This window comes from Oratosquilla oratoria, chromosome 10 (genome assembly GCF_046742065.1).
Source record: "Oratosquilla oratoria isolate Oo_2021 chromosome 10, ASM4674206v1, whole genome shotgun sequence".
NCBI lineage: Eukaryota > Metazoa > Arthropoda > Malacostraca > Stomatopoda > Squillidae > Oratosquilla > Oratosquilla oratoria.
This window is the reverse complement of record NC_134786.1, coordinates 64,008,150-64,034,912: the sequence shown is the minus strand read 5'-3', so window position 1 is coordinate 64,034,912 and position 26,763 is coordinate 64,008,150. Positions and strand designations below refer to the sequence as shown.

The window sequence follows — 26,763 nt, the reverse complement described above, 5'->3', positions numbered from 1 at the left end:
TCAAACCAGTTCACAGAATCTGGGGGTAACTTGTGTATAACTACAAAGATATAATCAAGATGCTGACGCCGGTATTCTTATGTACCCACTCTTGCCTCATAACACCTACGAAGGCATCATTGTACTGAAGAGGTTAACATATATTTTTCATGGCGGAAATCAATAAAATAAAATTGCTACAAGTAAATAAACTACGGAACAGAGCTGCGACAGTAGGTTTGAGACACCAAGTTATCTGTCCAGTCCCATCAGTGTCAGTTTGATGATGGCATTGATGTTGTGTACTGGGTGTTCTACTCCAAGTGACATCACCATGCTAAATATTTTTAAAACAATGCTATGGAGATGAGCTTCATGCTTCTCTTAAAGCTATGGAACTCCACTACACCCCACAGTTAGATTGAATACCAAAACTGGCCATCAACAGCCCTGACTATGATTATGACCCTGATGACCTCCAATTACAGATACCGCATTACTAAATGTAGGTTAAGTTGGGTTAGATGAATTCATCATACTTGAATTCCTTAGACCTTTACATCTATCTAAACAAAGATGCCATCTTGAGCAGTTGTTGCAGCTCCATTTGTTAGTGTATTGCTTTTAGCAACTTTTTCTTTTATTGATTTCTGCCTTGAATAAAATATATCACATTAATGTATTATAATTTACAAGATGGATATTTAATTTTCTATTGCGATATTGCATAGGTGTGCACTTTAAAAACTTACAAAGAGGACTTGTATACAATATAACACAAAGTGTAGGGAAATGTGAATTACCTTTTTTAGTACCTATGGCAGATCCTTAAACCCACCCTGGGGATTATCTGTTATTACATCTTCTTTCCTTTCATCATTTGTCATGAGCCCAGCCAGCCTATGTCAATCATCATAGCAAAAACCACCTTTATTGATGAAAACTCCACAAAGTACACTGAAATAAAGGATCTTCAAGGCCCTCAGAAAGGCATAGATATTCATTGGAAGCAAGGGCGAAATGCCAGTGTACACAATATCTATTGATGATATGCCACAATATTTCAACCTACAGGCCTTGTTCCAACTGATGGTCCAACTTACTAAAGAAATTTCACATGTGCATCTTGCCATACATAAGGCTATGTGTTCCCAGACAAGCCATTATGTTTAACACCAAAACTACAAGACAAGACAAGATGTCCTTACTCAGGTAGGAGTGCAGCCATAGACTAAATAGTACCGTGGTCATTATCAGTTGGAAGCATATGTGTGGGCTCTAGTCTGCCTTGTTGGAGTCCAATATCAGTCTAGGTTCTCAGTCATTCTGATAGCATAGCCCACATCTAAAGTCTTCAATGGCTCATGCAGAACCACACCACTCCATCAAGAAATAGAAAACCACAAAGTGGCCAAGTGCACCCACATCAGCACCTTGAGCCAACCCATGGGATCCCCATTTATAGCTGTATGCAACTCAGATGTGCCTTATGCTTGTTTAGCTTATTTAAGGGAGAAGAAGCCTGTTGGTATATTTATTTTTAAAAGTATGAAGGATATTTGCACTAATTATACTCTGGGAAACTTTTTCTAAATATTTATTTCTTAACAAATTTTTACCATTTCCTCTTAAAATTTAATTTATCCAACTTGAAACCATTGCTTTGTGGTCTACTATCTTCACTTAATTTTATTACTCTATTGATGTCACCCTTGAAAAATGCCTCGGAACTATTTGAATACCTCCATTATACCCCCCTTACTCTTGTATGAAGGTGAGATTGTGCCAACAGTACTGTATGAGGCAGAAACATGGAACATAAGAGAGGAAGAGTTTAAATGTGTCTGAGATGAAATGCCTGAGAAGTAGGGGTTACTAGGCTGGATAGAGAGAGAAATGAGGAGATGAGGAGGAGAGTGGCATTGAAAAGGGAGTTGGGAGATCAGGTTGAAAGAGTATTGGGATAGATTGGACATATGGAAAGAATGAGTGAAGAAAGATTAGTAAAATAGTAGTGGAAGTCAGAGGTGGAGGGTGTAAACTCGAGGGGTCAACCAAGGATGAGATGGATGGATAGGGTAAAAGGATTGGGGAAGAGGGGAATGTCTGTTGAGGAAGGAAGGGAGAAGATAGAGGTGAGTGGAGAGTGGTTGTGTATGGATGATGCTGTGATGTATGGAAGGGGATGGGGGCGAGGTAGTGTGTGAAGGATATTTTGATGCAGCCCGAAGGGATTTCTCCCTGTCTTTTCTTTTTCTACACAAGGGGATGGAGAGGGGGTTGGTTGCCGATTAAATTAAGTGGCCTTGCTTTGGATGTGCTGGGTTTTATGACACTTCTTCTGACCCAGGGCAGTGGGCAAGATGCAGGGATGACCTGTCATCCAGGAGCCAAGAAAAGATGGAGAGGTGGTGAATGGGAGTGGAGTATGTGGGGATGAAATGGGTGAGAGTGGATTTATGCCTTTGACTTTAGCTTCCCTTGTAAGGAGGAAAAGCCCCCCCCCCCCCCTTTTTTTTTTTTTTTTTTTTTTTTTTTTTTTTTTTTTTTTTTTTTTTTTTTTTTTTTTTTTTTTTTTTTTTTTTTTTAAAGAATGCAAGTTAAGCCTACTTCTGTGTTAGGGAAACGAGTCAGTTTCCCCACATAAAACCCATAGCTTTCAAGTAACTATTAACAAGTACTGGATTAGCCTTTAAATTACTTGAGGGAAAAGTATTGTGTTGTCTTGGTATGGCTAGAGTGGGAAGTGTAAAATGAAGTGTTCAATGTCTTCTTTGTGATGACAATTTGGGGTACAGTGGGTCTTGTGGCCAGGATTATTTTGTGTTGGTATTAATTTGGTGATGGAGGTTGACCTAACATAGTTGTGCTAGTGTGGTTCTTGGATGGATTTTTCTGTTGAGCTGATGTCAGGAGGGATTTGTTGGGCTAGGGGGTGTGGTGGTCATCTTGAATTGCTTGTTTTGTGATTGAGCGTGAATTGTATTTTTGTACGAAAGTGCTCTTTGGTGCAGGTGGACCATATTAGATGTTGGAGTAGTATGCAGATAGTAAAGTTGTTTCATGTTCAGTTGTGCTTGTGTGAGCAGGGTTGAGGAATCATATCAAGTAGTGTCTCCATCATGTGGTGTTCTGTTGATAGGATTTTGGTTTCTGTTGGAAGGTTTTCTGGTTGGGGGATTTTCGTACATTTTGTTATTCTTAGTAGTTTTTTTTTATTTTGCAATCGCATACACAGATACACTGTATAATTGTGAGGATGTCACAATAAAACACAGAACACTTATTTCCATTGTGGTCCTCTACTTCATTTTATACAGTTTATAAAGTTTTTCTTCATAGAGTACAGGTGTGCAGTTGTACGTGCAGCCAGCAACATATGCAGTATGCTTGTACATATTTATAGTCATCTGGGAACATGAATTCTCCCTATCTCATACTCCCTCAAAAAAACTTAGTTTGAGAATGTGAACAATAACCTATTTAGCTATGTTTAGCATGGGAAGGGTGGAGCAAAGTAAAAGTTGAAAAAGAAAATAGTTTTAATATACAAAGGATTGATATTCATTTATTTTCCTGTGTTAAGCACAGGATGTGAGGGGGGAGGAATCCTGCAACAGTATTTCCTCCTCCACGTCTTGCATGCTAATCACAGCAAAATAGAATTTTGAATTACCTTAGTTTGAATGCAGAAGGAATTTTGTAATTTTGCTGTATTTAGTACAGGAGGGGTGGAGTAAAACGGTGCTAGACAGGGCCAGTGTGCATGCATACAATAAGGATAATACATCTGTTGCTAGCTGTGTATTGTTTGCTTATGTCAGAAGATAGTGATCAACAGACACTAAACACTTGTTTCAACTGCCTGTGTTATTAGTTTGTTTATTAATTGTATCATTTTATTTACTATTTTATTCTTACCCCGTCTGGGGTATTGGCTGCTTGTTATTGTGGCAAAGTAGCATGCAGTCGATACTTTAGGGTCTATATGGGGCGCCCCTACGGACCAGAGCCACACATCATTTTGTCTATGATAGAGGAAAACTCTGTTCATAGAGAAATGATGACACTTTTATACTACGACTGTCCCTCCGTTATGCTGTCCCCCAACCCCTTGTTGCTGTCCTGTTCCAATTCTCTGAGTATTCTTTTTCTGTGGTGGGGGAAAAGAATACTGCCACCAAGTATTCCCACTTGGATCGTAAGAGGCGAGAAGAAAGGGACGGGAATTGGGACTAGGCATCCTTCTCCTTGTAGCCCCACAGGGCACATTCCTAAAAGTAAAAGCAAAGGCATAAGAGGGTCTGGAAGTTCTCGGACCAGCACCCTAAGGTTTGGGTCTTTTAATGTGCGTGGATGTGGTACAGATGAGAGTTAAAGGGAAGAGATAGGTAGTATGTTTGTGAGAAGAAAGATGGATGTGTTGGCTTTGAGTGAAACTAAGCTGAAAGGGAAGGGCGATTGTAAGTGGGAGGTTATCAGGAGTGAAGAGAGGGCGAGGGAGGGAAGGGGTGGCTATACTAGTAAGTGAAGAGATAGGTAAACGTGTAGTGGAGTGGAAGGTTTCCTCAAGGATAATGTGGATGAAGGTGAAACTGGGAAAGGAGATGTGGGTTTTTGTAAGTGCATATGGGCCTGGCAGTGAGAAGAGTGTAGAAGAAAGGGAGGCCTTTTGGATATATTTAAATGAGTGCATAGAGGGATTAGGGAGAAGTGTAAATGTAATAGTACTGGGAGACCTTAATGCTAGGGTAGGAAAGGATCCAATTGATGGAGTGGTTGGGAAATGTGGAGTTCCAGGAAAAAATCGTAGTGGAGAGTTGATGGTGGAAATGTGTCTAGAGAGTTGATGATAGCAAATACAGTGTTTTGGAAGAAAGTCAAGCATAAGTACACATGGGAGAGGGTGGTGGAGGGAAGGGTGGTAGATAGAGCTTTAATGGACTATGTAGTGGTAAATAGGATTATGATAGGAAGAGTTAAGGATGTACATGTGCTAAGGGGAGAGGGTGGGGGAATATCAGATCATTTTCTGGTGGAAGGTAAATTGAGAGTGGAGGACAGATGGAGAAAGAGGAAAGGAACAAAAGGTAGGGAGGTGCTTATAGTGAACTCTATGAAGAGGAAAAGGAGAAGGAGTACAAGAAGCTGAAGGAGGAGTGGGAGGGAGTGAAGGATAGAGTAGAGGTAGGTGTGGAGGAGGAATGGGGATGGTTCAAGGAGGGAGTCACAAAGTGTGCAAAGATGGTGTGTGGAACAAGAAGGACAGGAGGAAATAGAAGGAAGGGTAGTGAATGGTGGGATGAGGAAATGAAGAAGGTTGTAGAAGAGAAGAAGCGAGCTTACACAGATTGGTTACAAAATAGGACGAGGGAGTCATATGAGACGTACAAAGAAAAGAAAAGAGAAGTAAAGAAAAAGGTAAAGGAGGCAAAGAGGAGAGCAGATGTAAAATGGGGTAAGAGTATGACAGAAAGTTTTGAAAGTAATAAAAAGATGTTTTGGAAAGAAATTAAGAGAGGAAGAGGAGGCGAATCAAGTAGAGAAGAAAAGGTAAAAGGTGCAGATGGAGAGATGATAATGGAGGAGAAGACAGTAAGGGGAAGATGGGCAGAATATTTTAGGGAGTTGCTAAATGTGAAGGAGGATAGGGAGGGAAAGATAGCTGCAGTGGGAAATGCTAAGAAAATGAGAGTGATGAGTGAGGAAAATGGAGGAGAAATAAGGAAAGATGAAGTGAAGGCAGCAGGTAAGGCACCTGGTCTGGATGGATGCCATGCAGAATGTCTTAAAAAAGGTGGTACAGTGATGGTGGACTCGTTGGTGAGGTTATTTAATGTTTGCTGGAGAGAAGGTAGAGTGCCAGAGGACTGGAGGAGTGCTTGTATAGTTTCACTTTACAAGGGAAAAGGGGACAAGTGTGAATGTAGTAGTTTCAGAGGGATTAGCTTGTTAAGTGTAGTTGGGAAGGCTTATGGGAGGATCTAAGTTGAGAGGATTAGGAGAGGAACAGGAGGAGTAATTGGTGAGGAACAGTGTGGATTTAGGACAGGTAGAGGTTGTGTAGATCAGATTTATGTGGTAAGACAGATATGTGAGAAAGCTATAGGAAAGGGGAAGGATGTTTTTTGGGGCTTTATGGATCTGGAAAAGGCTTACAACAGGGTAGACAGAAAGGCACTGTGGGAGGTTATGCGGATATACAGGATAGGAGGAAAGCTTCTAGGAGCTGTCAAGAGTTTTTATGAGAGTAGTAGAGCTTGTGTCAGGATTAGAAATGGAGAGAGTGAGTGGTTCGAGGTAAAGGTGGGACTTCGTCAAGGATGCGTTATGTCACCCTGGCTGTTCAACTTATACATGGATGGGGTAGTGCGAGAGGTAAATGCAAGGGTAGTGGGTCAGGGATTGGAGATGGTTAAAGAAAATGGAGAAAAGTGGGAGGTGAGCCAGTTGTTGTTTGCAGATGACACCGCGCTTGTGGCAGGATCGGAGGAGGGATTGAGGATGTTGGTGACAGAGTTTGGGAGAGTGTGTGATAGAAGAAAGCTGAAGATAAATGTGGGTAAAAGTAAGGTGATGAAATGTACAAGGGGTGAAAGTTGCAGTAATCTGGAAGTGAGCATTAAGGGAGAGCGACTGGAGGAAGTGGATGGTTTTAGATACTTGGGAGCAAATGTGGCAGGAAAAGGTGGAGTAAAGGTGGAGGTAGAATGTAGATTGAGAGAAGGGAGTAAATGCCTAGGCGGATTAAAAAGTGTAATGAGGAATAGAAATTTGGGAATGGATGCTAAGAGGAGACTATATGAAGGAGTGATTGTGCCAACAGCACTGTATGGAGCAGAAACATGGAACATAAGAGAGGACGAGAGATGGAGCTTGAATGTGTTTGAGATGAAGTGTCTGAGAAGTATGATGGGGGTTACTAGGCTAGATAGAGTGAGAAATGAGGAGGTGAGGAGGAGAACGGGGGTGGAAAGGGAGTTGGGAGATGGGGTTGATGAAAGAGTATTAGGATAGTTTGGACACATGGAAAGAATGAGTGAAGAAAGACTAGTAAAGGAGGTATGGAAGGCAGATGTGGAGTGAGTGAACATGAGGGGACGTCCTAGGATGAGATGGATGGATGGGGTGAAGGGGGCTTTGGGGAAGAGGGGAATGTCTGTTGAAGAAGGACGGGAGAGGACATAAGACAGGGGTGAATGGAGAATGGTTATACTGTATATGGAAGATGTTGTGATGCATGAGGTGGAATGGACGGGTGGATGGGGGGTGAGGTATTGTGTGTGAGCAAAATTTTGACGCAGCCCGAAGGGATTTCTCCCCGTCCTCTCCTTTTATGCAATGGGGGGATGGAGAGGTGGGGTCGCCGATTTAATGAATCGGCCTTGCTGTGGATGTGCTGTGTCTTGCGACACTGCTTCTGACCCAGGGCAGTGGACAAGGTGCAGGGATGACCAGTCATCTAGGAGGTGCTAAGATGGGAGGGAGGGTGGAGGGGTGTGGAGTGTATTCAGGGATGGAATAGGTGGGAATGATTTTATGCCTTTTCCTTTTTGGCTACCTCCCTAGTAAGGGGGGAAAAGCCTTGGTATATGTATGTATGTATGTTTATAAATCTGTATTTTTATATTTTCTACATACTATTACTTAAGTTTTTCATATTTTGTACAGTACTAAGTCAGTTACCATGAAAAAAAAAGTTTGGTAAGGTTTAGTGCACAATATGAATACCTCGTTGTTTTGCTTGTTTATGGTTTGTTGTTGTTCTTGTTCTTCTTGTTCTTTTTTCCTTTCTTTCCGTCTCTTCATCTCTTTTCACTTCTTCTTCTCCTCCTCCTCCTCCTCCTCCTCCTCCTCCTCCTCCTCCTCCTCCTCCTTCCTCCTCTCCTCCTCCTCCTCCTCCTCCTCCTCCTCCTCCTCCTCCTCCTCCTCTGCATTCTTCCTCTTCTCTTCTCCATATTCTTCTCCTCATTGTTGTTGTTGTTATTAGTAAGGATGTCAACAAATTCTCTGGAATATGACTTCTTGAAATTAATGCATTCAATACAGGGCTCTTATAATGATGAAAAAATCTTGAATATGAAATTGTTTGGCATTAATGATATTGAATGCAGAAATGGGTAAATGAAGATAGGTTTTGATTCTTACAGGAGTGAAATGTTTTCCCTCAGTTAAATGGAGAAATTTTTTTTTGGTATTGACCAGAATAGATGTGGAAATTATCCACAAATTAGTTTTGTCCTAAGTCCAAGATTTTTTGGGATATTTTCTTGCTGGTGGCATTATTAAGGTTATGTGTACAAATATCAGGATAAAAAGAAATTAGATTTAAACAAATCTTGAGAGATTGTCACTAAACATTGTTAGTGCTAGGCGTTGTTTTGGACATGGTTAGGTTGTCATACAAAAATATATTGATAGGAGCAGGATGGTGTGGTGAATCACATACTATTTTCATGCATTTATAATACGTAAGATTGGAATGTTTCGCATACACTTTTGAAACCTAATTAAAAATAGATGGACTGTGGAGATGCTACAATATTTGTGTATTGCTTGAATGTTGGGCACAACTTTTGTGTATTATTGAGGAACATTTATATCTATTAATTTTAGGATTTCTTAGAAAGAAGTATATCGTGTCCATAAGGCCTTGATAAATATGTCTTATGTTGAAATTTGGTTATGTTTATGTTTCCCCTCACCTCCGTGTGGAGGTGCAACCCCAAGGACAGACACACTGTCCTTGGACTGGGCCCAAGATCTCTCATACTGTCATCTTGAATATATTCTTCCACCTTTTCACATAAGGAGAACTGACAACTGTTGACTGCTCTTCTACTACTTCCGGAAGCTGGTTACATGAAACAGTTTCATGTGAATAAAACACGGACAGTAGTCCGTTCCTTCCCGGAGAGATCTGTGGGGAGGCCTGAGGACTGTAGCCAGGTACTTTGGGGCTGTAGGTTTCCAATCAAGCTTGAGGCAATGATTATTGTTATATGTTGGACTATATAGTTTTTGTATCCTTGATAATCCTGATGGTCCAGCCTTAATATGGTTTGCCAATGACTTTTTTTTTTTTTTTTTTTTATTAACTTGTTTACTGTTGTTATCATTATCATTGTTATTGTTATTATTTATTATTATTTTTTTTTAATCTTGGGTGGGTGGGTCAATCATAGGCTCCCAAAATTATCTTAGTTATTACGTTATTTGAATAAGTGTGTTTCCATTATATGTGAGGGTATGATTTAAGCCTTTTATTTTATTATTTGTCATGTGTTTACAGTGGAAAACAATGGGAGAGCAGACCAGCAGGAGACCATATGGTCCATGACGAGAGTAGCTCCGGAAGAAAAAAGGGAGGGTACAGCATGTCAAGCAGGTGCTCGTCCAGGTGATTGTTAATAGTTTGGACAGTTATATGTGATTCTGTATGCAGAAAGGTTATTCTGCTCATTCTGCACATCATAAGATTTGGAAAATTGTCTTACCAGTCCTATGGCAGAGCCTGTAGTTTCCAAGTTGTAAATTTTTTTATTCAGTTAGAAATTATAATCTGTTTCAACTTTAACAGCTTCAGCATTCTCTAGATTCCAAATCTCTCAATATATTTGATTATGAAGAGAATGTTAGCCATTAAGAGGCACTGCAGGAAGTAGTCTCAAACTTAAAGGGCAGAATTTCACCAAAAAGGAAAATTAAACAATTCACATGGAAACTCCATAAGCTTTATATCTCTCATTCCAACAATCACAGCAAATTGTTACAAGGCTCACCAGTAGGAAAAGGAAATAAACTTAACTGAAATTGAGAAGACTGAAACTGAAGCAGTTTGGGACTGAGGTTGGCAGGGTATGGGAGAATCAATCATTGCCTAAAGTTTCACAAAATGGAAAACCTGCAGCCCTATAATGGCTGGGAATGGACCCCAGAACCTCCCATAAATCCCTCTGGGAAGAAACTTTGGACTGTTGTCTGTGTTATATCAAAGTGGGACTGTTTCTGTGTCACTGGCTGAATGTTATAGGTAGTGGAGAGCAGTTACTGGTTGTCATCTTTCCTTGTGTGAAAAAGTATAAGTAATAGAACTGAAGCAAATAGAGAGACCTTGGGCCCCAATCCAGAGACAAAAGTGAGGTGAGGGCATTGATGGTTGTTGAAAATTGGTAGCTTCACTGTCCATCTTGCAGGACCACCTCATACAGGTATGAGAGAATATAGTCACGAGTGAATATGAATAAATATAGTGATAAAATGTTCAAGGAATGATAGTGGTGACAGGTTGAGTGTGAGCATATAAATGTGAAGGGTGAGAGGCTTGGAATGGAAAAGTATCAGGGGTTAGATATAATAATAAATGGAGAGGTGGATGTGGAGGTGAATTGAGTAAAGGAAGTGAGTATATGTCTGGGTGGAATGAAAACTGTAATGAGAAAGAAATATTAAGGGATAAATACATATATATACCAATGGCTTTTCCCCCCCTTACAAGAGAGGTAGCCAGAAACAAAGGCACAAAATCCACTCCCACCCATTCCATCCCCACATACTCCACTCTCATGCACCCCCCTCCCTCTCTCTTATCTTGGCTCCCGGATGACAGGTCATCCCTACATCTCACCCACTGCCCTGGGTCAGAAGCACTGTAGCAAGGCACAACACATCCATATCAAGGCTGCTTCATTTAACCAGTTACCCACCCCTCTCTGTCCCCCATGCAGAAAAAGAGAAGACTGGGAGAAATTCCTTTGGGCTGTGTCAAAATATTCACACATACTCCCTTGCCCTTCCATCCCCCACCCACTCCCATGCATCACAACATCATCCTTACACAATCATTCTCCACTCACTCCAGTCTTCTGTCTTCTCCCTTCCTTCCTCAACAGACATTCCCCTCTTTCCTAATGACCATATTACCCCATCCATCCATCTCATCCTTGGTCATCCCCTCATGTTCACTCCTACCTCTGCCTTCCACACCTCTTTTACTAATTTTTCTTCACTTATTCTTTCCATATGTCCAAATCATCCCAGTACTCTTTCATCAATCCTATCTCCCAACTCCCTTTCCACCCCTGCCTTTCTCCTCACCTCATTTCTCACTCAGTCCAGCCTAGTAACCCATACCATACTTCTCAGACATTTCATCTCAAACACAATTAAACTATTCCTCTTTTATATTCCATGTTTCTGCTCCATGCAGTGCTGTTGGCACAATTGCTCCCTCATACAATGGGTAAATACAACACAAAATGAAATTTTAAGAGTGATAAATGGCTGACCTAAACACTATTAGATTAATATTCAGATAACCAAATTTCTTGGTCTATTGCCCTGGTCTTTTGTGCAGGGGACCAACACCAGAGGAAATGGGTCATGGCCATCAGTTCAGTCCCCAAGTTGCTGGGTTGATTTTGAGTTTGGTGGAGTATAGAATATGATGGTGATGAGGCAGAGAGTAGGGTTAGGAAAAGAGCTGTCAGATATGGTTAAACAAAGAATGCTGTGATGATTTGGACATGTGGAAAGAATGGGTGAAGAAAGATTAGCAAAAAGAATGGAAGAAGTGGATAGAGGAAACCAAAACCAAGAATAAGGCAGATGGATGGAGATGAAAATTGGCACTGGATGCAAGAAGAATGTTTATTGAGTAAGTATGAGAGAGAGCAAAAGCTTGATATGAATGGAGAGCAGTTGTAAGAGGATAAGGAAATGAAGGCAACCCTATGGGTTTTCTTGTATACTTTGTAAGTTTCTTGAGTGGTGAGTGGGATGGGGGTTGTTATATGATGGTGGCGGGAGTAAACCAGCTTTGGCTGTTGGGGCCTGGCCTTACAATGGAGGTGCTGTCTTGCTGCATTGTCTCTGACCTGAGCAGTATGGTAGGGGACAGGGATGACTTAGCATTCATGAGTAGCTAAGGTAGGAGTGAGAATGAATGGGTGCAGGGTGGGTGTAAGGTTTGTGTATGGTTCAACTTGGCCACTTCCCATAAGTGGAAAAAGGGCCTTATGGTAAATGTATACATGTATGAGACAGTATGCAGATATGCATTCTGTATGAAATTTATTTTATATCAAATATCATGGACTGAAAAGTCTCCTATTGGCATGCAGTTTGATTGGAATCCAATTGTTGTTGTTGGTTAAACTTCACTGTTAATGGGTTATGATACTGAAGTTATGGAGGAATCACCTCCTTGAACTCCTGCTAAAGGCCATCCTTTCTAGATGTTTAGTGGTCATGTCATTGTGCCCCCACTACTGTGCAGAGAAGTCAGATTATGTACAGTTGCCTCCACATATAAAGTACAAGAATGGCTGATGTATTCTTGGGAATTGTGGACAGCATATATCTTTTGTGCTGTAGATTCATGTGAACAAATCCTTTATGTCATATAGGCTTATTTCTATTGCAATTGTTCTACATAATGTATTTGCTACAGCTTTGCAGAGGCCAGTTTCTGTAGTATGTAGAAGTGAAGCCTTGTATACCAAAATAGGAAGGTGTGGCTATGAATAAGTAGTTTTCATGGGCTATATAAATCTATTGTAAGTTTTTCTTCAAGCACAGCCACCTACTTTATATGGTATAATGCACTAGGTAATGTAGAAGGTGACAGTTGACGTATAAATCTAGTAATTGCAGTGGAACAATAAAAATGATGAAGAAATAGATTAACATTTTCCTTCATAAGTTTGATAAGTCTGGCTATCTGCCTGTGAGCAAATTATAACCTTGGAATCTGTAATACGTGCTGTCATTAGTTTGCATCAGTGCTGCCTAACTATTGGGGAATATTTGATAGGAAGTAGATAGTGCTTCTATCCTTGGGAACAATATTGTACGAAAGAGATGAATTCAGGGAAGTGGATATAAAAGAATGGTGTAAGACTGGTTTGTAGGAAGTTCCTCAAGTCTGAATTATTGGTTGTATAAAACTTGTACAGTAAATACCCAATACAAGGTATCTATTGGGGAATTAACGAATCATCTGAAAATGGCTATAGTCATCTAAGATGTCAGTAGGGAGTGCAGATGAATGGGGAAAGTGAATTGTGTGCAATTTCAACAGTTGGGGGCAAATGTCATATAGAGTTTTGGGAAATTTATTTTATTTTAATTTAAGTGTCCATCAATTTGCAGGACTTAGGTTGGCAGTGTAGTAGTAGCAGCAGCAAGGATTATTATGTCCTCTTCCATTTTTTGTATATGTCTAGAGACCCCCTCCTTCTCTACCTCCTCCTCCTCCTCCATCACTACCTCTTGTTCTTTGCCTTTCTCCTAGCTAATCCACCCATTGGAAACTACAAGCATGACCAACTGAGTGACATTTCATATCTGGCAGCATGTATGACAAGTTTTGGTCATTATCAGAGTGCAGTGTTATAAAAAGAATTGAAATTATTAAATGATTAACCACTTCAGTATGAGTCAAATTCTCGCACACAGCATCGGCTGCCATATGTATGATGCATCACACTACTCACATTATAGAATATAAAGTCACTGCTGTATTACTTGTTCTCTTTTACTCTGAGTAATAACAAACACAGAAAACATGATCAAATCAGTTCACAGAATCCAGGACAATTACAAATTATATGTAAAATCAAGATGCTGATGCTGGCATCCTCATGTATCCACTTGCTCCTCATGACACTTACATAGGCGTCATCATACTGAAATGGTTAAGATTGATTAGCTTGAGATCTTAATCAGTTCTGTATCTTGGATGATTATGTTAATTTTCATAGTTTTGTTACACAATTTTCATTACTTTTTTCAATAAGTTTGGTCAGCTATCAGTGTATAGAATATCAGAATGAGAAAACGTAATGGTTTAATACACCAAGTAAAATATAAAAGAGGTACTCTTATGATATATATCACAGTAGGGAAGATAGAAGTATTGAAGTGGTTTATGAAAATGGAATATTTGGGGACTATGTGTTCATCCTAAAGCAATTAGTGTTATGCGGGATATTGACTGCACAAGTATCATACTCTTGTTACTCTAGGGACTCTTAGTGACACCCTTAAGGACCAGAGCCATACAGCATTCTTTTATGATTGGAGACTATTTTCTTTTCAAAGAAGAATGATAATTTTTAACTTCAAGTATCTTCCCATTCTATGGCCCTCCTTAAGTCTCTCAACCACTCCTTTAATGTGGTACTATGCCTCCTCCCCTCCCCCACCATCATCCTTTTGAGAAATTTTATTGAGCAGACATGAAGAACATCCCAGTAGGTTGTTTCATTTCCTCATCCAATTTCAGCCACTTGCCATTTTCTCCAATCTTTTGCACTCTCTTCCTAGTGTCTTCTAAAGTCCGCTTCATCTACATCTGCTTTCCATGCCTATACTGATCATTTTTCTTTAATTATTTTTCCCCTGTGCTCATACCATCTCGGCCTTCTTTGATCAGCACAGTCCACCATTTCTCTTTCCACTCCTGCCTGCCTCACCTGTTTGTCCTTGTCTAGCATCTATCTGCCTACTTCAAAATCCAAGTCTGCTCCATATGGTGTTGTGGGTGCACTCATTATGATTAACTGTTTTCTGTTTGTTTTATCCCCCAAATTTAATTTTCTCAAGCATTTTACATTCCCTCCAGACATTTATATATATGTGTGTGACCTTAGGGTTCTAGTTGGAAAGCTCCTCCCAGACCCTCTTATGTCTTGACTTTTTTTTAGGAATTTACTTTTTAGGGCTACAGAGAGCAGGATGCCTAGTCATATCTTCCGTCCTGTTTTAGTCAGCTTTTACAATCCAAGTGGGAACACTCAGTGTCAGTATTCTTTCTCCTCTACCATAGTGTTTGGGAAAAATGGAAATATATATTCAGAGAAGTACAGGACAGTATTAAGAGTGGAGGGGACAGCATAATGGAGGGACAGTTGTACAATAAGGTAGCATCATTTCTCTACGAGTAGATATTTCCTCTAGCACAGACAAAATGATGTATGACTCTGGTCCATAGAGGTGCGCCAAGTAGACCCTGAAGTACCAGCTGCATGCTACTGAGCAGATTTATATATATATATATATATTATATATATATATATATATGTATATATATATATATATATATATTATATATAGATGTATACATATAATGTGTGTGTGTGTGTGTGTATTTGTATTGGTGTGGGAGAATGCTCATAAGTGCCTTTTTTTCTAACTCCAGAAATTACTCTTAAAGTTAACCAATATTAGAATGGATATATCTATGTAGAACCCCCTTGTAAATGAGGTGGGGTTGAGGGGGGTTTCTTTTTAATATATGAGGGTGACTTCTGTCCGCCCCATGTATATTCATATATATATATATATATATATATATATATATATATATATATATATGTGTGTGTGTGTGTGTGTGATGCTTGGAGCATTCTTCTGCAGCCCCACTCATATGCATGTATAATTTTTTTAATATTTATATAAGGGTTATTTGTGTGAAGGACCTTTTATGGCCAATGTCAAGCCTTGGGTAGATATAGATAGACTCTATTATAGTTGTAAAACATTTCCTCCTGTATCTACTTCTTTGACATCTCAGTACCAAAATATTCTAACAAGTTTTTGGATTGTGCAGACATTTAGGATCTTGATAGCTGGTCATGGGCCATGGGGTGGGTTAAATAGAATGAATGTGAAAGTGAAATCTTATATTTTTTTTAAAACATGGTGGATCAGTGCTGTATGCTCAACAGTCTTTTTCTTTTTGTACAGACGCCTTTCTAGATCCCCAACATCCTCCTCTAGTAGTGATGAAGAACCAAAGTCACGAGAGAAGAAAATTGATGAAGTAGATAGACTGGCTGAACTAGAGAGGATAAGGTAAGTTGAACTCTTTATTGCAGTAATTTTTGATAATATTATTACATAATAGACACATTCCAGAAGGCCTTTATCCCTGTAGCCTAAAGTTCTGGACCACATTTTCACACAGTTCTTGAGAACCACATTTTATTATGTTTCTCAGGCATGGTTTCATGCAGTCAAGAAAACCAACATTGACACTACAAACTATACAAAAAAAAAAAAATAGCATTAAGAATAATAGAGTATGAGCCAAAACCACCCATCTAGAACATCTACAATCTTAAATCAGACTACATCCCATAGAACATCTTATGAAAATGAAAGGCACACAGTTCTATGCAAGAGCTTATGATCCTGCACATTCATCCCATTACATTGCATTACATAACTGTGTCTTGGTACATTGCTTCTGACCCAGGGCAGTGGGTGGGATATAGGGATGATCCCTTTTTTAGACACTCCACACGACACCCATCTAATCCAGGTGCCTTACTGCTCTCATCATTTTAATAACTGTTTTCACCTTATTTCACCTCCATTTTCCTCATACATGGTCATTTTCTTAGTGCTTCCCACTACTACTACCTTTCCCTCCCTAACCTCCTTCACATTTAGCAACTCTAAAATACTCTGCCCATCTTTCTCTTACTGCCTTCCATTATCACACCATCTACACCTTTTACTTTTTCTTCTCTACTTGATTTGCCTCCTCTGAATTTCCTTCCAAAACATCTTTTTACATACATACATAGACCAAGGCTTTTTCCCCCTTACAGGGGAGGTAGCCAAAAAGGAAAAGGCATAAAATCATTCCCACCCATTCCATCCCTGAATACACTCCACACCCCTCCACCCTCCCTCTTATCTTAGCATCTTTTTATTACTTTAAAATTTTTCTGTCATAATCTTACCCCATTTCACATTGCTCTCCTCTTTGCCTCCTTTATCTTATGCTTTACTTGTCTTTTCTTTGTACCTCTCATATAATTCTCTCGTCCTGTTTTGTAACCAATTTGTGAAAGCTCGCCTCTTCTTTTCTTCAACCTTCTTTGCTTCTTCATCCCACCACTCACTACCCTTCCTTCTATTTCCTCCCATCCTCCTTGTTCCACACACCATCTTTGCACACATTGTTACTCCCTCCTTGAACCATCCCCAATCCTCCTCCACTCCTAGTTCTACTCTATCCCTCACTCCCTCCCCCTGCTCTCCCAGTTTCTTCTAGTACTCCTTTTCCTTTTCTTTCTCATTTAAGCAGTTCACTCTAAACAGCTCCCAACCTTGTGTCCTTTTCCTCTTTATCCATCTATCCTCCACTCTCAACTTACCTTCCACCAAAGAAATGATCTGATATTCCTCCTTAGAATGTGTACATTCGTAACTCTTCCTACTATACTCCTGGTTACCACTATATAGTCCATTAATGCTCTATCTACCACCTTCCATCCACCACCCTCTCCCATGTGTAAATGCTAGACTTTCTTCTGTAACACTGTATTTGCTATGATCAACTCTCTAGACATATTTCTATCATCAACTCTCCACTACAATTTTTTCCTGGAACTCCACACTTCCCAACCACTCCGCCTGTTGGTTCATTTCCCACCCTAGCATTAAGGTCTCCCAATACCACTACATTGACATTTCTCCCTTATCCTTCTGTGCAGTCATTTAAATCCATCCAAAAAGCCTCCCTTTCCTCTACACTGTTCTCATTACCAGGCTCATATGCACTTACAAAAACCCACATCTTCCTTCCTAGTTTCACCTTTATCCACATTAACCTTGAAACCTCCTTCCACTCCACTACACACATACTCTCTTCACTTAGTAGTATAGCCACCCCTTCTCTCCCTCGTCCTCTCTTCTTTCCTGAGAACCTCCCAACTATACTCCCAAATTGACACTTGCCCCTCCCTTTCAACTTAGTTTCACTCAATGGCAACACATCCATCTTTCTTCTCACAAACATACTGCCTATCTCTTCCCTTTTACACTCATCTGTATTACATCCACACACATTAAAAGACCCAAACCTTAGGGTACTGGTTGGAAAATTCCTAGACCCTCTTATTCCTTTACATTTTTTAAGAATGTCCCCTTTGGGGCTACAGGGATAAGGATGCCTAGTCCTATCTCTGTCCCATATTTTGTTGCCTCATATGACTTAAGTGGGATGACTTGGTGGCAGTATTCTTTTCCCCCACCACAGGGTTAGGTGAAGAAAGGAAATGAATATTCAGAGAAATGGTACAGAACAGTAACAAGGGGTGGGAGGGGACAGCATAATGGAAGGACAGTCGCAGTATGATAAAGTGTCATCATTTCTATATGAACAAAGATTTCCTCTTATCACAGACAAAATTATGTGTGGCTCTGGTCCTTAGAGGCTCCCCATATAGACCCTAAAGTATCAGCTGCATGCTACTTAGCCACAATAACATGCAGCTAGTACCCCAGATGGATACCATCAACATATCCACAATTAAACACATATATATACTCAGATCTCAAAACATGCACTCCAAGATTGACCACTAAACTCCCAACTCCATTTAACTTCTCCAGACAATCCTATAAGCAAAAACCACACAATCATGACTGTGGACAGGTCACCATTCAGCATTCAGATATCAATTCAGAAGAAGCCCAGCCACAAGCAAATTGCTCCAGATGAAATCACCACACAGAAAATACCACCTCATCCTGCATTGCCCCTTTAGCTTTACCAAGACAGCAACACAGTAATTATTGATCAAATGGCTTATGTGGTAATTCAATAACTCTTAACATGGGCCTTTCCTTATATTTTACATAACCTACTCCATATAAAGACTTGTTTTATATATATTGAAAAGCCCTCTTATAAGGGAGGTAGTCACCCATCCCACATCTATCCATTAACCTTTTATTTTCCTTTTCGGCTTGGGTTTTTGTGGATGAAGGCCCTTTCTTATCCCCCTCCCACTGCCTAAGGCAACACAGGCTCCTTTAATGTTTGGAAATATTATTGATAAAAAGGGAGGTAAAATTTCTGTAAAGTACTTTGTCAAGGTAGTAATTGACATAACAGTAAAGAATGTATTTTTATTGTTTGAAGAAATCTAGTTTGGAATTTGCTCTTGACCTGTTGGTTTTCTTGTTTTTCAGAAGGCAGAGGGAGGCAGAACAGAAGATGGTGGAGGAGGTGGCAGCTAAGAGGTTGGAGGAGCTAGTGGCTAAAAGAGTTGAAGAAGAACTTGAAAGAAGAAAAGATGAAATTGAGGCAGAAGTTCTTAGACGAGTAGAGGAAGCTAAACGGCTCATGGAGCAGCAGATGCTCGAAGAACTCGAAGCCAAACGCAAACAGCAAGAGGAGGAACAACGGAAGAGAGAGGTAGGACCCGTAAGATGTGGGAAGAGGAGGAGGAGGAGGAGGAGGTGGAGAAATCGAGGTTAGGGTTGTGGAGGAGGGAAGGGCAGCATGTGAAAAAAATGCTGCTGTGAATAGGCGGCTTGTTCCTATTGAGGACTTCTGTGTACGGAGGCCATTTAAGATTATTACTTTTTTTTTTGTGTTCATGTCAACACTGTTCAGAATTGTAGTGGAATATGTTCTATGTAATGTGAAAGATCTTATAGTAAGACTAAGGGTTTTCATAAAATAAAGAATGTCAATAAAACATAGATCTTGCCATGAAGCAGTTCAGTGAAACTAGGCAGTATTGTTTATAAGGGTCAGATTTATGCTTTTCCTTTTTTTTTTATTATTATTTTTATTTATTTATTTATTTATTTATTTATTTATTTATTTCTTAGATACACAAGATCAAGTGTATATCAAGGTTTAAAAGTTGTATTTTGTCCAAGCTTTAATTAAAGTGATTTTGATGGTTGGATTGTGTAATTGCCACTTAAGAAAAAAAAGATGAAAAAGACCCCAAGCTTGTGCATGACAACTAACTCAGACTCTTTCAGCCATTCCTCACCAGTTGAAAAGCTATAGCAACTCACGGAGGTAATGCCCACAAGTGGCTCCCCGGTTAAACCCCCCAAAAAAAATACAAAAAACTTTAGTGTGTCTGCAATGCTGGAGTATGCTACACCCATGTTTTACCAAAAAACTTCTGCGTTCCAATATGCCACGGGGTATGCAAAGGCGTGTGGATGCCTGTGGTTGTCTCGTCTGGCTTCTCCAACCCATTTTTTTCTTTTATTTTTTTTTCCAAATCAGGAAAACTAATTTGATGTCTTTATTTGTGTCTTAGTTAATCTTCCTATCCCCCATTGATCCCTTGACTGCAATCAACTTCTCAGTGTTATTCGACTTAGCACAAGTCCTCTCTCTCTCTCTCTCTCCTACTTGTTTTTTCTTTGGCCAAGTAGCTGTTTTTTTTCAGTCAGCCTTTTCCTTAATATTTATTCCCCATCATCCCAGTTTTATTCATTCTCCGAGTGTGTGAATGAAAGGTTTTCAGTCTTTGCCATTGTCAATGGCATAACCCCTTGCTGGTGTCAAAATGAACACTCAAAACAGACTAGATCCAAAGCAAACATTTTGTTGGTGACTTTCTATCAAGATAGTGTGACCTGCGGATTTTAGGCCAGAGCTGTAACTAGGCGAGGATTTGTGGACATCGTGTATGGTAACTATATGGCAGGTATAGTCATTCTTTCCAGGGCTGCATCCTTAATCGATTCAATGAGCAAGTCAGGACTTCAATAATCTAGGTACCACAAACAGATGTATTGTGTATCATTTTATGTAAGATTTGAGTGTTTCATTTTTTACCTTGGTAACGTGTTGCACGTTATAAAATTTGCTTATTCAATGGTTAAAGATGTTGCCTTCCACTTACTGTACAGGGCTTATTTTGATTTCTACAGTCACACATGATTCATATTCATGCTTCATACTTGTGGATGTGCACACGCAGGGTGCTTCAAATAGGCCCTGTAGAGTAAGCCCCTTTTTACATTGTCTTGTGCCCTAGTCACTTGAGCAAGCATGTTACGACTGTTTTCTTAAGTTGTGAATAATTGTGTAACATGCTTGCATGTAGTTAAGCTCAATATGTTGTTTCTTTTTTTAAATCTTGTTGTAATGAAGAGCACTTGCTATCAAATGTCCATACCCAGGTAGTCTTAATGTTGCTTTGTGTACCATCAGATGATGTGTCCTGGCTGGCCTGACCTTGCACTCCCAAGAGGTGTTCCTACAGCTATGTTGTCACCAAACTGAATAGTGTTGACTAAGAATTCTATATAAGATTTTATTTTGATAAAATGCTACTATGGTGCTCTGTCAATATGCCATTCTTGAAGTGGATTTTGTTAACAAGATGTATACATATACCTAAAGGCCTTTTCCTCTTTATAAGAGGGATGGTCAAGTCAAAGCATACACCCACCCAGCATTCATTGGGACTAAGATATTTTGGCTGAAGATCCCAGGGTGGAGTGCAAGACAAGGCTGGTCAGCTGATACCCCTCAACAACTACTTGGAGCATGCACACCTGACTTGTTATTCCACCTTCTAGGAGGAGGAACGCAAACAACGTGAGGAACTTGAGCGTATAATGGAAGAAAACAGGCGCAAGATAGAATTGGCGCAGCACCGTCTGGTAAGTATTGGAACCTTGCTCTCTTAGTAAGGGTCTTTATTAGTTTCTGACTCATATCCCATCTCTACTCAAACCCTTCTTATTCCAACCCTTGTGTTCATTCCCAACCCTACATTTCCTCATCAGGTTCATCCTCAGTCCATTATTTTCTTCTCAGTTCCTTACTTAAACCATTACAGTAGGACCTCTAACTTGGCATAGAATCAGTAATGGGGAAAAAATTACATATGCAGGGTGCGTACAATAATTGTTTTGTTTTTTAGAGTCACACAAAAAAGTCACAATTTAGTTGAAAATGCATTTATTGCAAAAAAGAAAACAGATTCTGTATCAGCATACTTTTGGTGTCCTGTTACTCAATGAATCTGTCCTTGGCATCAATGATGCCCTCAACACACCCTCAAAACCTGGCACAGGCCTTCTTGACAAATTTCTTGGAGAGATTGGCGAAGACAACCTTGATCCGACTGATCAGATCATCCTTACTCTTGCATGGGGTGTGGTTAGTATCTCATTCAACTGTGCCCCATACAAAATAGTCCATAGGGTTGAGGTCAGATGAGTTAGGGGACCACACATCAGGGACAACGAAGTCAAAAAAATTGTCGGAGAGCCATTTCTGAGATTTTCTAGAGGTGTGACATGGTGCCAAGTCCTGTTGCCATATGTAGGGTCTACCAGCAGCTACTTCCTCAATCCATGGCTTCACATGGGTCTGTAGGACATTGATGTACACTTCAGTGCTCACCCTGAGCCCCTGTGGAAAGAGGAACACGGGACTTGGCCCTCACTACAGACTACCCCAAACACCATGACAGTTGCAGGAAACTTGGTTTTCATGACTCATGGCACATCCATGGGACGGACAGCTAACCAACTGTTGTTCTGAGAGTTGTGGGTCTGGTCCTGGCAGAAGTTCTTTTTGTCTGAAAAGAACCAGAGCATTCTGTTCTCCAGAGGGTGCTTTAGTTTGTTGAGCATCTTCTTGCTTTTCTTGAAGTTCTCATGCATCTTCATGGAAAGGATTTGACCCTTACACATCTTGTATGACTTGTATCTGATATCTTTATGCAAACACTTCCTTATGGTGCCCACAGACACTTGCAGCTCTCTGGCTGTGGACCTCATGGACTGACTAGGGTCTTCATCAACTATGGCATGCAATTGAGTGACAAATTCGGCATCCCTTATGGTGTCCAATCATCAAGAATGATGTTTCCTCTAGGCAACACCTTCATAATCATAGTCAGAAGAAGTCAACTCCCTCTTGATGGTCCTCACGAACTGTTCAGTCACTTTTAGCAGTTTTGAGATCTTGCTGCTGCCGTGTCTGGCAGAGATTAACATAAGTACCACATGGCTTCTCCATAGGTGAGGAAATATTAAGCTCTTCATGGATATAAGGTGTTGCTGGGACAAAGTCTCTTCATGTACTGATTGGTTGAATTTGTTTTGAGTGGTGTGGTTACCCGCGTCTTTCCACACCGTGTCCCTGAAACAACGAAACAATTACCCTACGCACCCTGTATACATATACCAAGGACTTATCCCCCTTACAGAGGAGGTAGCCAAAGTCAAAGGCATAAATCCACTCCCACCCATTTCATTCGTACATACTCCACTCCTATTCACCACCCCTCCCTTCCTCCCTCTTTTCTTGGCTCCTGGATGACGGGTCATCCCTGCATCTCACCCACTGCCTTGGGTCAGAAGTAGTGTAGCAAGACAGCACATCCACAACAAGGCCACATCATTTAATCAGCAACTTCCCCTCTCCATCCCCTCATGAAGAAAAAGAGAAGACATGGAGAAATCCCTTTAGGCTGCATCAAAATATCATTCACACATACTCCCCTCCATCGCCCACTCCTTTCCATACATCACAGCATCATCCATACACAACCATTTTCCACTCACCCCTATCTTCTCTCTTCTCCCTTCCTTCCGCAACAGACATTCCTGTCTTTCCCAATGCCCCTTTTACCCCATCCATTTCATCCTTGGTCACCCCCCATGTACACACCCTCCACCTCTGCCTTCTGCACCTCTTTTACTATTTCATCGCGCATTCTTTCCATATGACCAAACCATCCCAATACTTTTTCATCAACCCTATCTCCCAACTCCCTTTCCACCCCATTCTCCTCCTCACCTCCTTGTTTCTCATTCTATCCAGTCTACCCCAACCATACTTCTTGGGCATTTCATCTCGAACACTTTTAAACTCTTCCTCTCTTAATGTTCCATGTTTCTGCCCCATACAGTGTTGTCTGCACAATCATCCCATCATACAATCTACTTTTACCATTCATTCCCAAATGTCTATTTCTCATTACACTTTTCAATCCCCCAAGGCATTTCCTTGCTTCTCACAATCTACATTCCACCACCACTCCTCCCTTAACCACCACATTTGCATCCAAGTATCTAAAACTATCCATTTCCTCCAGTCTTTCTCCTTTAATACCCACTTCCAATTTGCTGCCATCCTCTCCCCTTGTACATCTCATCATCTATGTTTACCCACATTTATCTTCAACTTGCTTCATTCTCACACCTTTCCAAACTCTGTCACTAACTTCTTTAATTCCTCCACTGATTTTGCTACAAACACAATGTTGTCAGCAACCAACAAGTGGCTTATCTCCCATTTTTTACCATTTTCTTTAACCATGTCCAATCTCTGGCCCATTACTCTTGCACCACCCCATCCATGTATAAATTGAACAACCAAGGCAACATGACACTGTCCTAATGTTACCTCAAACCAGTTCTATGCATGAGCATACGATCCTGCTCATTCATCCCATTACTTTAAGTTGCATTTCATAACTATGTCTTGCTGCATTGCTACAGGGATGATCCATCATCCATGAGGAGCTAAGGTGAAAGGGAGGAAAGGGTGGTGGTTGGGAATGGAATGGGTTGGATTGGGTATGTAGCCAAGTGGGATTTGGCTACCTCCCTTGTAAAGGGGAAAAAGACCTTGGTATATAGATAGACATTGCATTACATTACATTACACAACATATATATATATTACAGGTGAAAAATGTAATCACACATTTGTCAATAACGTAGAAACCACTGTTGGAGTAGAAAAGACTGGAAACGGGGAATCTATATATTTCGATTGCAAACTGCAATCCTCTTCAGTAGATCTACTGAAGAGGATTGCAGTTTGCAATCGAAATATATAGATTCCCCGTTTCCAGTCTTTTCTACTCCAACAGTGGTTTCTACGTTATATATATATATATATATATATAGAGCAAGGGTTTTTTCTCCCCTTACAAGGGAGATAGCTAAAGTCAAAGGCATAAATCCACTCCCGCCCATTTCTTCCCCACATACTCCACTCCCATTCACCATCCCTCCCATTTTGCCCACTGCCCTGGGTCAGAAGCAATGTAGCAAGACAAAGGACATCCACAACAAGGCTGCTTCATTTAATTGGTGACCCCTCCTCTCTGACCCCTCATGCAAAAACAGAGAAGACGGAGAGAAATTACAAAGGATTACAAAGGCGGAGCATGCCGACAGGAGACCTTTTGATCCATATCTAGGTCGGATGCGAAAAAAAAATCATATTAATAATAAAATAATAAATAAAAACTATGATAATGTAAATAACAAATAAAATACATAAATAAATGCATAGGTATAGTTAAACAATAAACAAACAGGTAAATAGTAAATAATAATAAATTGACATATAACTAATGATAAATAAAAATCAGACAGACAAATGATAACAAAACAAAAACAAATAATATAAGATAAATTATAATCATTACAGCATCTTACTTAGGTATTTATCTAAATGATTCTTAAAGCTTCGAACTGAACTACATTGCACTACCTGTGCAGGAAGTTTATTCCATTCATTAACTACACGGTTGGCAAAGTTGTTTCTACCTACTTCCAAATTGAATCTATTTCCGGAGAGTTTAAGACCATTGTTTCTTGTCTGATTCTCATTCAATGTAAAAATTTGGTCACTTTTGATGCCATCCTCTCCCCTTGTACATCACATCACCTTACTTTTACCCACATTTATCATCAACTTCCTTCTTTCGCACGCCTTCCCTAAACTCTGTCACCTGCTACAAGTGTAGTGTCGTCGGCAAATAACAAGTGGCGTGTATCCCATTTTTCTCTATTTTCTTTAACCATCTCCAATCCCTGGCCCATTACCTTGCATTTACCTCTCACACCACCCCATCCATATGTAAATTGAACAGCCAAAACAACATAACACATCCCTTACCTCAAACCACTCTCTCCATTTCTAATTCTAACACAGGTTCTACTATATACATACATACATATACCGAATGCAATTTTCCCCCTACAACGGAGGGGGCAAGTGTGAGTGCAGTAGTTTCAGAGGGATTAGTATGTTAAGTGTACTTGGGAAGACTTATGGGAGGGTCTTGATTGAGAGGATTAGTAGAAGAATGGAGGGAGTAATTGGTGAGGAACAATGTGGGTTTAGGACAGGTAGAGGTTGCATAGATCAGATTTTTGTGGGGAGACAGATATGTGAGAAAGCTATAGGAAAAGGTAAGGATGTTTTTTGAAACTATGGATTTGGAAAAGGCTTATGAGAGGGTTGACAGAAAGGCACTGTGGGAGGTATTGCAGATATATGGGATAGGAGGAAAGCTTTTAAGAACAGTCAAGAGTTTTTATGAGAGTAGTAGAGCTGTGTTAGAATCAGAAAAGGAGAGAGCACGTGATTTGGGGTAAAGATGGGATTTTGCCAGGGATGTGTTATGTCACCTTGGCTGTTCAGTTTATACATGGATAGGGTGGTGTGAGAGGTAAATCCAAGGGTGGTGGGTCAGGGATTGGAGATGTTTAAAGAAAAGTGAGAGATAAGCCAACACTGTGCTTGTAGCAGGATCAGAGGAGGGATTGAGGAAGTTAGTGACAGAATTTGAGAAGGTGTGTGAAATAAGGAAGTTGAAGATAAATGTGGGTAAAAGTAAGGTGATGAAATGTACAAGGGGAGAAAGTGGCAGCAGACTGGAACTGAGTATTAGGGGAGAGAGACTGTAGGAAGTGGATAGTTTTATATATTTGGTTGCGAATGTGGCATGAAAAGGAGGTGTGGAGGTGGAGGTAGAATGTAGATTGAGAGAAGCAAGTAAATGCCTTGGTGGATTAAAAAGTGTAATGAGAAATAGATATTTGGGAATGGATGCTAAGAGGAGATTGTATGAAGGAGTGATTGTGCTGACAGCAATGTATGGGGCAGAAACATGGAACATAAGAGAGGAGTAGTTTCATTTTGTTTGAGATGAGGTGCCTTAGAAGTATGATAGGTGTTAC

The 26,763-nt window shown here is 40.2% G+C and overlaps 1 protein-coding gene across 6 annotated transcripts in view; it reads left to right on the top strand.

The window, feature by feature from the left end:
• Arglu1 (Arginine and glutamate rich 1) overlaps positions 1-26,763 on the top strand; it is a 40,139-nt gene that overhangs the window by 2,326 nt on the left and 11,050 nt on the right. For 2 of the 6 annotated variants that reach the window (XM_076192000.1, XM_076192003.1), the window contains exons 2-5: positions 9,272-9,379; positions 15,730-15,837; positions 18,973-19,198; positions 21,343-21,426. In XM_076192000.1, the coding sequence (XP_076048115.1) occupies positions 9,272-9,379; positions 15,730-15,837; positions 18,973-19,198; positions 21,343-21,426 (526 nt within the window). Of the gene's footprint in view, positions 1-8,790; positions 8,929-9,271; positions 9,380-15,729; positions 15,838-18,972; positions 19,199-21,342; positions 21,427-26,763 lie in introns of all 6 variants that reach the window. The other 4 variants (XM_076192006.1, XM_076192004.1, XM_076192001.1 and 1 more) reach the window with 4 other exon arrangements.